Source organism: Pristis pectinata, chromosome 20, assembly GCF_009764475.1.
Source record: "Pristis pectinata isolate sPriPec2 chromosome 20, sPriPec2.1.pri, whole genome shotgun sequence".
Classification (NCBI taxonomy): domain Eukaryota; kingdom Metazoa; phylum Chordata; class Chondrichthyes; order Rhinopristiformes; family Pristidae; genus Pristis; species Pristis pectinata.
This window is the reverse complement of record NC_067424.1, coordinates 19,922,761-19,937,002: the sequence shown is the minus strand read 5'-3', so window position 1 is coordinate 19,937,002 and position 14,242 is coordinate 19,922,761. Positions and strand designations below refer to the sequence as shown.

The 14,242-nt window shown below is 39.6% G+C and overlaps 1 protein-coding gene across 6 annotated transcripts in view; it reads right to left on the bottom strand.

The window, feature by feature from the left end:
- The window catches only part of LOC127580978 (TBC1 domain family member 22B-like), a 260,989-nt gene that overhangs the window by 96,993 nt on the left and 149,754 nt on the right, over positions 1 to 14,242 (bottom strand). For all 6 annotated transcript variants that reach the window (XM_052035004.1, XM_052035008.1, XM_052035005.1 and 3 more), the window contains one exon: positions 2,192 to 2,298. In XM_052035004.1, the coding sequence (XP_051890964.1) occupies positions 2,192 to 2,298 (107 nt within the window). The remainder of the gene's footprint in view (positions 1 to 2,191; positions 2,299 to 14,242) is intronic.

Sequence of the window (14,242 nt, the reverse complement as noted above, 5' to 3'; positions counted from 1 at the left end):
AGTGAATCAAAAGCAAGCAAAGCAATAAGAGGACGACCTCTTGTGCAAATGGATAGAGTTATTCAAAAAAAAACTGAGGCAATTCATGAAACATAACTAATGAAGATGTTATAGGGGCCAGTAAGTTCTTAAATAACATTGACTGAAATCACTTATTTCACTGTAAAAGGCTGGAATGACATGGGCAGAAACAAAGGCTAAGATGACTATTTAGGTCACAATATTTTGAAAGCTGAGCTTTTGTTGGACTAGAGAAATCCAAATTGGTGTTTTTAGCCATCTAATCAGTACTAGAATTAAAACACACAATACAATTCACTACCTAATTTTCTGACTTGTCCAATGCGCTAAGCCTCAATTACTTCTCTGGAGATCCATTCCAAAAATGCTTCATCTTCTGAGTGTAGTTATATTGATCCATCCGTTCATTTTCTGAGCTGCATTCCCTGAAACCTTGTTGTCGTTCTGAGGACCTTGATGTTTTCTTACAGAGAATACAGCACAGGAACAGGCCTCAGGGCCCACCACGACTGTGTCAACCATGATGCCAATCTAAACTAATCCCATCTGTCTGCACATGGTCTATATCTCTCTATTCCCTGCCTATTTATTTATCTGTCTAAATGCTTCTTAAATATTGCTATTGCATTTGCTTCTACCACCTCCCTTGGCAGCATGCTCCAAACACCCACCACTCTGTAAAAAAAAAATTTGCCTTGCAAATCTCTTCTAAACTTCCCTCTCACCCCCACCCCCTCCCCCCCCATCTTAAACCTATGCCCTCCAGTATTTGACATTTCCATCCTGGGAGAAACACTTTATCTATCCTATCTACTGTATGCCTCTCATAGTTTTATATACTTCTATCAAGTCGCCTCTCAGCCTCCAACACTCCAGAGAAAGCAATCAAAGTCTGTCCAACCTCTACATACAGCTAATATGCTCCAATCCAGGCAACATCCCGGTGAACCTCCTCTGCACTTTCTCCAAATCCTCCACATTTATTCTATAATGTGGTGACTGAAACTGCACACAATACTCCAAATGTGGCCTATATATAGCTGCAACATGACTTCCCAACTTTCATACTCAATGCCCCAAACTTTGAAGGCAACTATGCTGTACATCTTCTTTGATGAACTTGCCAATGAACTTGCACTCCCAAGTTCCCTCTGTATATCAATATCCCTAAAGGTCTTGCATACCTTCCTCTTGCATACCTTCCTCTTGCATTTGACCTCCCAAAATGCAGAACCTCAAACTTGTCTGGATTAAACTCCATCTGCCATTGCTGAGTCCAAATTTCCAACTGATCTATATCCTGCAGTATACTTTGACAAATTTCCATGCTATCCATAGCCCCACCAATTTTTAATGTCAAACTTATTAATCAAACCACCTACATTTTCATCCAAATCATTAATACATATTAAAAACAACAGAGGTCCCAGCACTGATCTTTGCAGAACACCACTGGTCACAGACGTCCAGTCAGGAAAATGCTCCTCTACGACCAAGCCAATTTTGGATCCAATTTACCAACTCAACCTGGATCCCATGCAACTTATATCTTCTGGACCAGCCTACCATCAGAGAGCTTGTCAAATGTAGAAAACAGAGACTACCCTACCCTCATCAATCATCTTCATCACTGCCCAAACATATACAATAAAACTTGAATGACTGGACCTCACCCACACAAAACCATATACCTGGTGAGATGCACCAGTTCCAAAATCAGAGACCGAAATCGAAGACACATTCAAGATGAAGCTGATTGATGTGCTGGGAGGGGAGGGGGGTGTTTGAGGATGAATGTAGCTTCCAGAGAATGGAAATCAAGTAATTGAAATAACCTTGTACAGCCCATTCAAAATATTGCAAGTTTATGAAGGCAGCATCTGGACCTTGAATAATTTTGAAGGTTTTCAAACAGTTTTATCCGATTATGCCTGATGCAAAATGATAAGAATAGGCCTGAATGCAAGACGACCAGCAGACAAGAAACTTTGAACACATAGCTGTCTCAGTCAGCTAAGACTCAAAATGAGAAACTTGAGCAAACTAATCTGGTCCAACTGCAACAGCAAAATAAAGAATTTCCAAGGATCAGTCATGGGAATGGGCAGTGGGGTGGTAACTGACTAAAGTTTGAGATCAATCAGCTTATCACTTTGGATAACAACTTTACCTGTATTCCATCCAATAGCTTGCTCATACACCAGAAACTGTCAGCTTCAATGTTCCGTTGCACATCTTCGGACAGGTTTGTTACATCGAAATTTTCTACATCTTCTTCTGCAATGATAAGAATAAACAAAAAAATTCCATATTTAACTTAAGTTTTCAAAAAAAACCTAATTAGTACATAAGTAAATGAATGGGTTCAAATTGGTGCAACATTATTTAAATAAACTATTTTACTAAACAGTGGAAAAAGTTATACACTATATAAAAGTGAAATAGCTGCTGGTGTCATGATCACCAAGATTATTCAGAATAAATACATTAGGAAATGTTCTAACATTCTTATGAAAGGCCATCAACCAAGTTAAGAGGAGACAAAAGAGAATGCAGATGCTGGAACAACAAACAATCTGCTGGAGGAATTCAGCAAATTGAGCAGCATTTGTGGTGGGGGGGGGGGGGGGTGGTGGGGGAGAGCGCAGCTCAACCCACAGTTTGTCCAGCAGTTAACCCTGCAATGAAAAAAAAGCAAAATCCCTGCAGATTCTATAAATCTGAAATAAAAACAGAAAATGCTAGAACATGCTAGAACAGAAAATATTAGAACATTACAACCATCTGACCAAAGGTTATCGACCAAAAATGGTAATTCTGTTTCTCCCTCTACTTAGATATTTTCTGACCTGCCGACTATTTCTGGCATTTTCATTTTATTTCAGATTTCTAGTTTCTTCAGTGTTTTCCTTTTGAAGGTGGAAATAACTGAGTAATATTTGTACCTATACGAAGGAGCCTTTGTTCCACCCCCCCCCCCCCCAAGTCATTTTAACAGTTCAATTCTGTTGCAAAATAAATGGTACAAGCATTTTTAATTGAACAATGAAATTTCTTGCCTTGGTAACATATAATTTGGAAAGCATTGCAATCTGACTTGAATCAGCTGTTCTTTTGTGGCTTATTTTGGCATTCAGTCTTAAAACCTTAACACAGAGGAATGCACAAATCTAGCGGGCAAGGATTTTTTTCAGTTACTAAGTACAAACACTGGCTACCTCATACAATCAAGTAAGTAGACATAAATCATCTTATGGCCTCTGTGGAAAAACAGTGATTTATTTAGGGTAACCTAAAATATTGATTTTTGATTTTATTATATTATATCAGAGAAAAACAAAAGATTCAAATCCTCCATCATTGTCTAGTCTGAACTTGAATTCAGAGGAAATCCTTTTGATTGGCATTCCTCTCTTTTTAGTTACCACAGCTAAACTCCAAATTGATATTCCTAAAACATTTGAGAGATTAATCAATTCCCTGTTGCACCTGAGATAAGTATATGATTATTGTACAAACTGAGATACCTTCAAACAAGATGCATGGATGACGATTGATAACGGGATGCTGGAGTTCCCATTGTTTAAGCAGCCGAGTATAATTCATTTTAATGAGACATTGCTACATAAAACAAACAGATATGGGTTGAAACTAGCTAACATGCATATGCAGTATTCAGTCAGTATGTCAACCAGCAATGAATGCATCGTGCAGAGTCTGCAGATGGAATATGTTACAATTTAGAGACTGTGCAAGATGCCTTGTGCATGGTCATCATGTCAGGTATAAAATAATACCAATGAGAATCTGCCCAAACTGCCCAAGAGAGGAATGCACACAAATCTGGTGATCCTGATCTGTACAAGAAATCGAGGTATGACCTTTGGAAAGCTATCAGGGATGCCAAGAGGCAATACCAACTCAAAATAGAGTCCCTGACCAGCCATCAGTTATGGCAGGGCTTATATGCCATAACAGGCTACAAGATGAAGTCGGGCTGCATAGCTAACAACAGTGCATCCCTTCCTGATGAACTTAACGAATTCTATGCACGTTTTGAACAAAAGGGAAGTGGATTGTCACCATCCACCCTGACAGCCACCAACGCAGCTGAACCTGTGATCACAGTGGAGGACATAAGATCAGTCTTCCGGAGAGTGAATACGAGGAAAGCACCTGGCCCAGATGGTGTCCTGGGCCGCGTGCTCAGATCTTGTGCTGACCAGCTGGCAGAAGTATTTGCAGACATATTAAACCTCTCCCTGCTTCAACCTCAGGTTCCCACCTGTTTTAAGAAGACCACTATCATCCCGGTACCGAAGAAAAGCAAGGTAACATGCCTCAATGACTGCTGACCAGTGGCTCTGACATCCACCATCATGAAGTGCTTTGAGAGGTTGGTCATGACACGCATCAACTCTAGCCTACCAGACAACCTGGACACACTGCAATTCGTCTATCAGCGAAACAGGTCTACAGCAGATGCTATCTCCCTGGCCCTACAATCAGCTCTGGAGCATCTGGACAGTAAAGACACATACGTTAGACTATTGTTTAACGACTACAGCTCTGCCTTCAATACAATAATTCCAAGCAAACTTGTCACCAAACTCCGCAACCTAGGACTCAACAACTCCCTCTGTAACTGGATCCTTGACTTTCTAACAAACAGACTGCAATCAGTGAGGATAAGCAGCAATACCTCCGGCATGATTATTCTCAACACTGGTGCCCCACAAGGCTGCATCCTCAGCCCTCCACCCTACTCCCTATACACTCATTCTGCTCTAACTCCATCTACAAGTTTGCAGATGATACCACCATTGTAGGCCGTATCTCCAACAGCAATGAGTCGGAGTACAGGAAGGAGATAGAGAGCTTAGTGGAATGGTGTCATGACAACAACCTTTCCCTCAATGTCAACAAAACGAAAGAGCTGGTCATTGACTTCAGGAAAGGGGGCGGTGTACATGCGGTTGTCTACATCAATGGTTCTGAGGTTGAGAGGTTTGAGAGCTTCAAGTTCCTGGGTGTGAACATCACCAACAGCCTGTCCTGGTCAAATCACGTAGATGCCACAGCCAAGAAAGCTCACCAGCGCCTCTACTTCCTAAGGAGGCTAAAGAAATTTGGTTTGTCCCCTTTGACTCTCACCAACTTTTACCGATGCAACATTGAAAGCATCCTATCTGGATGTATCACGGCTTGGTACGGGCAACTCCTCTGCCCAAGACCGTAAGAAGCTGCAGAGAGTTGTGGACACAGCCCAGTGCATTACGGACACCAGCCTTCCCTCCTTGGACTCTGTCTTTACCTCTCGTTGTCTTGATGTAGCAGCCAGCATAATCAAAGACCCCACCCACCCGGGACATCCTCTCTTCTCTCCTCTTCCATCGGGTAGAAGATACAGGTGCCTGAGGGCACGTACCACCAGACTTAAGGACAGCTTCTACCCCACTGTGATAAGACTATTGAACGGTTCCCTTATACAATGAGATGGACTATGACCTCACAGTCTACCTTGTTGTGACCTTGCACCTTATTGCACTGCACTTTCTCTGTAGCTGTGACACTTTACTCTGTACTGTTACTGTTTTTACCTGTACTACATCAATGCACTTTGTACTAACTCAATGTAACTGTACTGTGTAATGAATTGACCAGTATGATCAGTTTGCAAGACAAGCTTTTCACTGTACCTCGGTACAGGTGACAATAATAAACCAATACCAATACTTCCATTAAGCAGTATCAGCTCTCAGTGCAGTCATTTATCCTAATTTCTCCTTGCACCCCCACTCACCCCCACTGAGGAAGGAACAGATTTATTCAGCACATCTCCATACGAGATCCTACCTCATCATCACCACCCTGTCTTGTCCGTCACTCATTAATCCATTGACAATTCCATTACAATCACACTCACCTTTTGTTGTTCTATGCCGAACAAGTATTTAGCCCTCAACCCAAGCAGTATTTCAGCACCCCTTACCTCACTTGATCTTACCATGCAAGTGTTGGCACTTATTTCACTGCCTCACAATGTACAAGAATTCAGCTTTCTCCAACACTCACTAACTTGTCAATCCCATAAGATTTCAGCCATCTTCCATCTTATATAACAAAAAATCAGCCATCTCCCTGTAACATTCACAAACACCAGTCCACATTAGCGAGCAAGCTGCAGGCCATTTCCCCTGACTTCTACACCTATTATGGTTACTTTTCTCCCAAGATCCTGCTCAAGAAAGATTTCATCTTGTTTTTACCCAATGAAGAATTGTTGCCAAATACTCAAAGCTGTGCAAGATTTCTGATCTTGTCCTTGGAATGAAAACAATGTTGGTCTAATTAATTGGCCATCACTAATTGCCAAGAGATTTAAATTTTTTTTAATTTTTTACTTTTATTTACAGCATGGTAACAGGCCCTTCCAGCCCAACGAGTCCACGCCGCCCATTTTTTAAACCCAAATTAACCTACCCGTACGTCTTTGGAATGTGGGAGGAAACCGGAGCTCCCGGAGGTAACCCACGCAGACATGGGAGAACGTACAAACTCCTTACAGACAGCGATGGGAATCGAACCCTGATCGCTGGCGCTGTAATAGCGTCGCGCTAACCACTACGCTACCATGGGCCTTCTTGATTCACTACAGTCCTTGCACTGATGGTAGTTCTGCAATTATATTTGGTAGAAAATTCCAGGATTTTTCCTGAGGTATAAATATCCAAGCCGTGATGGTTCATGGCTTGACTCTGCTTGATTTTAAGCTTTTTGATTATTGCTGCTGGTGTACTAGTGCAGGTAAGCATCCAAGAACACTCAAGTTAACAGATAACAGATGTTCATCAGTGCACATCTTGGTGTTCCTTGTGATTGTAGCATGGCTGGTGACACATCTGATGTTCAAAAGTGAATTCAGATGGCAGCCTCAAGGAGCTTGAGGTCTAGAAGGATAGACTACAGACAGCACCATCCCACATGGATGTCTGGAAAGCAGCCTCAAAAAGCTCCAGATCTAGAAAACTGACTATGGACAGGACGATCTGAACAGGGGTGGCAATGATCTAGACTGATTAGCTGGCAGGCAGCACCATAAGGCACTCGTGGAGTGGCAAGGATAGAAAAATAAATAATGTATGCCTGATAGTAGGTTAACGCTCCATGGAGGTGTGCCATTCCAACAGAGCTACAAGCTCAGCAACTAGACAAATGAGCTAAAGAAAATACTATTGGATGGCCATGGCACTCCATATGGAGCCTAAAACACTGCAATCCATAGCCATGAAGATACTTGTCTTGTGTTTATATGGCATTAAGCTGACCTTGAATGACAGCAGAGCAGGCTCTCACTGTGGCTGGTCTTACTATATGGAAACTGCATTCTCCAAAAAGATAACAACTTTTTCCTTGCCCTGTGCCCTGACTGCAGGCCATATGTACTCAATACACACAATGCAAATAAAGCTGTAAAACTGTGTTTCCTCATTACTTTCCTCTTGTTGCTCTCTCACTCCAGGTTACAGTTCTGGAGTTGTTGAAATGAAGATGTTACATGGGCTATTACAGCACCAGCGACGCAGGTTCAATTCCAGTCACGTCCAGTTCCAAATTCCAGTTCTCCCCGTGACTGTGTGGGTTTCCTCCGGGTGCTCAGGTTTCCTCCCACATTTCAAAGACATACAGGTTAGGAAGTTGTGAGCATGCTATGTTGGCGCCGGAAGCATATTGATGATTGCAGGCTGCCCCCAGAACACTCCACACAAAAAGATGCATTTCACTCTGTGTTGAAGATATTGGCAAATAGAAAGTGCATTCTTATATAATTTGCAGCACATAAATCAAAATAATTTAAAGATCATGAGGAAGATACAATGTAAAGAGGATTAGGTACAAGGTTACCATTACATTCCGAAGGAAAAGCAGCTATCCCAATAATGGCTAGTATTGTATCCCGCCTGGGGAAAGATGCGCAGGCATGTCTCTATCAGCCTGTTCTCATTTCTTGCGGCCTCTGAACTATCTTGTACAGCAAGTGAAAATGAAGTAAATTTGTGATGCACCTTTTTTTTAACCACTTCTGCAAGATAATTTATACTCTTGCAGCATAATACCTTGGGCCTTGAATTCAACTGCTAGCACTGACCTCTATGGCTATCAATTCCGATTCCTTCTGAACATTTAAGGGCCTCCTGGTTAGTGTTGGCTGGTTGTAATCACCAGAATGAAATGCTCCCAAATGCCTACAATGCAATTAGATTTAACTTTTCATCAGAATCATTACACCTGTTTTCAGCAGTTATTAAATGTATCCTCTTTGACATATGATAATTAAATATTCTTCAGTGGCATGACTCACTACATTCACTAGTCCAAAAGCAAAGATTATTGTTTTGGGTCAGCAAATTTGGTGATGGGGAAAGCAATATTATGTTGTTTTTGACCATCAAGTCAAATCTTAGTGCAGCATCCCACCTTTGCAATCATGAACCAATATTTTTGTTTTCTAGCTCTTCTCCTACTTCCCTCACAGCCTCTTGGAGATTAATTTGTCCACGAAATCTACTTCCTCAACCCCATCCCACTGAGCTTAAAACTAAATGTATCCTCTGGCTAACATTAGCTGACATTGTAAATGGCTCCATTCCAAGTATTATGCACCTCCTTTTCATAATCACCAATACCAATCCCCTCCTCAAAAAATTCATGCTTAATCCCATCCTTCCTGTCCCAACTCCCCCCACAAATTGCACTGTTTTGTGTTCATTGATGTGATTAGGACATTATCATTAATATGAAGTAGAATCCAAGTTTTGCACTTGTCTTCTGTAAAAAAAAATTATTGAAAATAAAATCAATCTTGTATGATGTGTAACCAAGCTTTTAAATGGCCTATCAAATCAAACAAACAATAGAAAAAACAAAAACATAGTTTAAACTCTATCTTAATCCAAGTGCATGCTTCAGTTTTTATATTGCTCTCAATGCTTTCAGCTTCCTGGTTCACAGTGTCTGAATTTTTTGGACAAAGGTGCAGCAAATAAAACTGCTGCCTCACAGTGTCAGAGATCCATTCTCAAGCCTGACCTTGGGCACTGTCTGTGTGAAGTTTGCATGTTCTTCCTGTGACTACATAGGTAATCTTTGGATACTCCTATTTTCTCCCACATCTCAAAGACATGTGGGTTGGTACACTAATTGGGCACTGCAAACTGCCCTTAGTATGTCAGTCAGTGATAGAATCTGGTGGTGGGGGGCAGTTGAAAAGAATGTAGGGAGAATAAAACTGAAATTAATGCAGAATTAGTGTAAGTGGGTTGTGTCTAATCGATAGGCTGTAGGGACTGCTACCATGCTGAATCTCTATGTCTTCATCTGATTGGCTGCTCAGCCAGCTTGATGACATCACTGTTGGTGAAAGCACAGAGAAGGCACCAGACAGCAACTCGTATCAGGAACAGGGAAACTATGTCTCAGAGCTCACAGAATCTCAGTAGGAAGGTTCCTTCCATGCCTGAAAATCCATGCTGCTATTACTACTGTACTGTATTTCACTGCAGGGAAATCACAAATATCTGTTCCAGGTTCTCTCTAGCTTTCAAGGTTTGAAATATTATAAACACAATAACTATGTATTACATATTCATAACAAGTTTCATGTGACAAGGAAAACAGTGATCACTTATCTACCCTTGAAAGACCACTGATGTAAACTATATTGTCAAATTGCTAAATATAGTTCCATTCCCTTTTCACACCAACATGAAGAACCAATGAATTCTCAAGCATAATCAACAATTTAGAAACAAAACAACAAAAAAAATGTTTAATTGGCTAGATTTTGTAGCAGCAATTACAGCAAAACTACTGTTTTTTGCCATCATCACTCTGCAAATTACAGTAACTGTGATTTATACAGCTAACCAATTACAGCCAATAATTCAGCACTACACCAGACACTGCTGCTCGCAGCCATCTAATAGAATCAAGGTAAATCAATTATACTAATGTGAATTTAAGCAACGTTGAACAATTCCCAATATAAAAGATGTTGAGAAAGTTTTACATTGTTATCAGACTTAAACACTTTAAAAACTGTACCAGGCTATAAGTTTACTGAGTAAAATTTGCTTCTAAAATATTTATTTTATGAATGCACTCTAATGCCTCAAATATTTCAAAATGTTAAAATAAATCTGTAAAAGTTTACACGATATTCTAGCTTCTACCTTAATCATTTCTGTACTTTTATTTATTCTCTGGCATCTGGGCATAGCTGAGAAGGCCTACATTTAATGTCCATCCCTGGCTGTCCTTGAGAAGTTGGTGGGTACTACTTTCTTCCAATGAAGGTACCTGCACAATGCTGCTCAGTAGTGCGCTCAATGGAAACCTATGGCTGGTGGTTTTCCCACGTGCCTGTTGCCCACATCCTTCTCTTGAGTCTACGAGGTGCTGTAGGTGTGGCTTAGGTGAGTAGTTGCAGTGTATTTTGTACATGGCACACACTGCAGTTACTGTGCACCAGTAGAGGGAATGACTGTTTAGGGTGGCAGGTAGGGTGCCCATCAAGCAAGTTGCATTGTCCTGGATGATGTCAAGCTTCTTGAGAGTTGTTGGAGATGCACATCCAGGCAAGTGGAAATTATTCTAACACACTTCCAACTTGTGCCTTGCGGAAGCCAGAGAGAGATAGCAGGCATCCCATCAGGCTCTGGGAGGATACTCTGCTGGCCAGAGAGAGAGAGAGAGATATAGAGAGAGAGAGAGAGAGATATAGAGAGAGAGAGAGAGAGATATAGAGAGAGAGAGAGAGAGATATAGAGAGAGAGAGAGAGAGATATATAGAGAGAGAGAGAGAGAGATATATAGAGAGAGAGAGAGAGAGATATAGAGAGAGAGAGAGATATAGAGAGAGAGAGAGATATAGAGAGAGAGAGAGATATAGAGAGAGAGAGAGAGATATAGAGAGAGAGAGAGATATAGAGAGAGAGAGAGATATAGAGAGAGAGAGAGATATAGAGAGAGAGAGAGATATAGAGAGAGAGAGAGATATAGAGAGAGAGAGAGATATAGAGAGAGAGAGAGATATATAGAGAGAGAGATATAGAGAGAGAGAGAGATATAGAGAGAGAGAGAGAGATATAGAGAGAGATAGATATAGAGAGAGAGATATATATAGAGAGAGAGATATAGAGAGAGAGAGAGATATATAGAGAGAGAGAGATATATAGAGAGAGAGAGATATATAGAGAGAGAGAGATATATAGAGAGAGAGAGATATATAGAGAGAGAGAGATATATAGAGAGAGAGAGATATATAGAGAGAGAGAGATATATAGAGAGAGAGAGATATATAGAGAGAGAGAGATATATAGAGAGAGAGATATAGAGAGAGAGAGATATAGAGAGAGAGAGATATAGAGAGAGAGATATAGAGAGAGAGAGAGATATATAGAGAGAGAGAGAGATATATAGAGAGAGAGAGATATATAGAGAGAGAGATATATAGAGAGAGAGAGATATATAGAGAGAGAGAGATATATAGAGAGAGAGAGATATATAGAGAGATATATATATATATATATATATATAGAGAGAGAGAGAGATATGCTGGGAATCAAGATCAAAGCACCACAGTGAAGGGAAGGAAAGTCATGTAATCAACACCTGGTCAACGCAAGAACATAGCTGAGATAGCTTTACATTCCACTCTGAGATTTCCAACTATGAACCATTCAGAAAACAGAACAAGCAAATAGGGGTGTTTACAGAACTGACAGCTTGTGATAGGGACAGTCTGATAAATTGCAAAAACACAGACACCGATAATTAAGGAACCGATGGGCTGAGGTAATTGTTGAATTGAGCCAACAGGAATTTGATGGAGTTAGATAAACACATACTTGTATGGATAAGGACTGGAGTTATAACCGTATAATTGGCAATAAACTAAGCAATGTCTGTAAGGTATATAAAGCAATGCATAAAAAGGTGCCTGATGATCAGAGACCGGTCAATGAAAAAAACAACCCTGAGTCAGAGACTCCGAGAAGAACACGCGAAGATCTAACCCCAGCCAGGTTCATCAAGAGTGAGTAATATCTGAATACAAGTAGTGGATCTTTGGAAGTTGTGGAAGTAAACTAAAGTTGTGAAACTAAAGAGTTAAGTAATTATTTGAAACTAAGTAGTGAATCTCAGTTGTTTGAACTAATCGCTATTAATAAAGTATAGTTATTAGGAACATCATTGTCTGGTGTGTTTTATCATGTGCTGCATTCAACTGGCAACAACTCTGTTGTTGGAAGTGGTCATGCCCGACGTTGGCCAGCTCTTGCTGCATGCAGGGATAATCGACCCTTTCATTTGCAGAGTTTAGTTGAATGAAATTGAACATTATGCAAAGATCAGTGAACATCCCTACTTTTGATCCCATGAAAGTCATTGAAGATGATGATGATTGGGCCTTGAACGTGGCACTGAGAAAATGCTGCAGTATTGTCCTGGGGTTGGAATGATTCAACTCCAACAACAATAGTATTCGTTATTTCTACAGGGTTTGACTCCAAACATTGGAACATTTTTGATTCAATAACTATTGACTTCAGTTTTGCAAAAATCTGCCTCGACGTCAGGGGTAGTCACTTTCACTTCAAGCTTTGGAATTCAGCTCTTTGGTTCAGGTTTATGATAAGATCTGTTATGCAAGTACAGTCATGGATTTGAGATCAGAGGATTAAAGTCCTTTTGATGTTTAAATTGTGATCTTCTGCAACCAATCACATATCAGAACTGTTTCTCTAGTTTTACTATGAACCACACAAAACTACGCTCAGTTTCTACTTCTTACACTACCTGCATTGCTCTTGCTCCAGATCATGTTTCTACCTTGAAGCAACTTTGGCAGTATCTCAATCTAAATCGCAATAAACCAAGATAAAAAACAGGCACAATAATCACTAATTGCACTCCATCTCAAGCACACAATCTAAAACAAATCAAGTTTGAAACAATTTGGTATCTATCAAAACCAAAGTAGTAATAATGAGAACAAAAATGAAAAAGATAAAAATTACGGGAGTATATGAAAGATTGGAATCTTCCTTATATTGCTCTCCCCCACCTAGTATTGTGACAAAATTCTGAATTATAAAGAGAATAATCAAATTTCATTGGAAAACAATATTTCTATTTTGGTGGTTTATTTATTACTTTTCTGACTTTCAAATTTATCAGAACTTGGACAGAAAATTGAATTTGGTTTATTATCCAAGCAATTTTAACTCATTTAATAAGTTTCAGAAGAATGATTTGTGGTATGGTCCTTTAAGATATATTTTTTCAAGATATCACAACAATCTGGTTAATTAAATGCCCTCCATGATCAACTCATTGTTTACATTTTTTCCAATGTCTAGCCATCAATGAATCCATAAAAGTCTCATTAGAGTACAAGAAGTTATATATTGTTCCTCCAGAGTTCAAACTCTTTACTTAAAGAAATACTTCCATGCAAAATAGAAGTGATTAATTTGATACGCAATAGAAATAAGAAGAAAATTGACAGTTCTTGAACGAGTTTTGTTTAATCCAGAAAACTGGTACAGTATTAGGAACAGAAATTTTTCTGAAAGTAACCTTGAGAAATTTTTCATATTCAACACGAGAAATATGCAGTTGGAAATGCTTTGTTTTTAAACCTGTATATTGTGCAACCGATTTCATTCTGTACACAACTAAGTTGGGAATGGCAGATATGAGCTAAAGTTGGAAGATAGACAAGAAAGCTGCAGAAGTAAAACTACAAAATACTGCAGGCACTCAGCATATCAGATAGTAAATGTGCATAGAACGTTTCAGATCAATGATTCTTCACTGACGCTGCCCAACCTGTTATCTCCAACATATTTTTTCCTTTGGATTTCCAACGTCTGCTGGCTTTTTTTTGCATTTCAAGATTGAGACAGTATTGCTGGCTAGGATTTCTGGCATAAATTACACAACTTTCCATACTCAATACATGTAACAAATGCTAGTGTTCAGTTTATTTTACAATTATTTACAGCATAAAATAGGACATGGTTCTACAACTTTTGTTCTAAAATGTAATATTTAAAATGTGTGAAATACTACATTTACAAATTAACTTGTCTGCAATTCCATGAACTTTTTAGACTCTATTGACAATTACAAGAACAAACAAAATGAGTTGCAA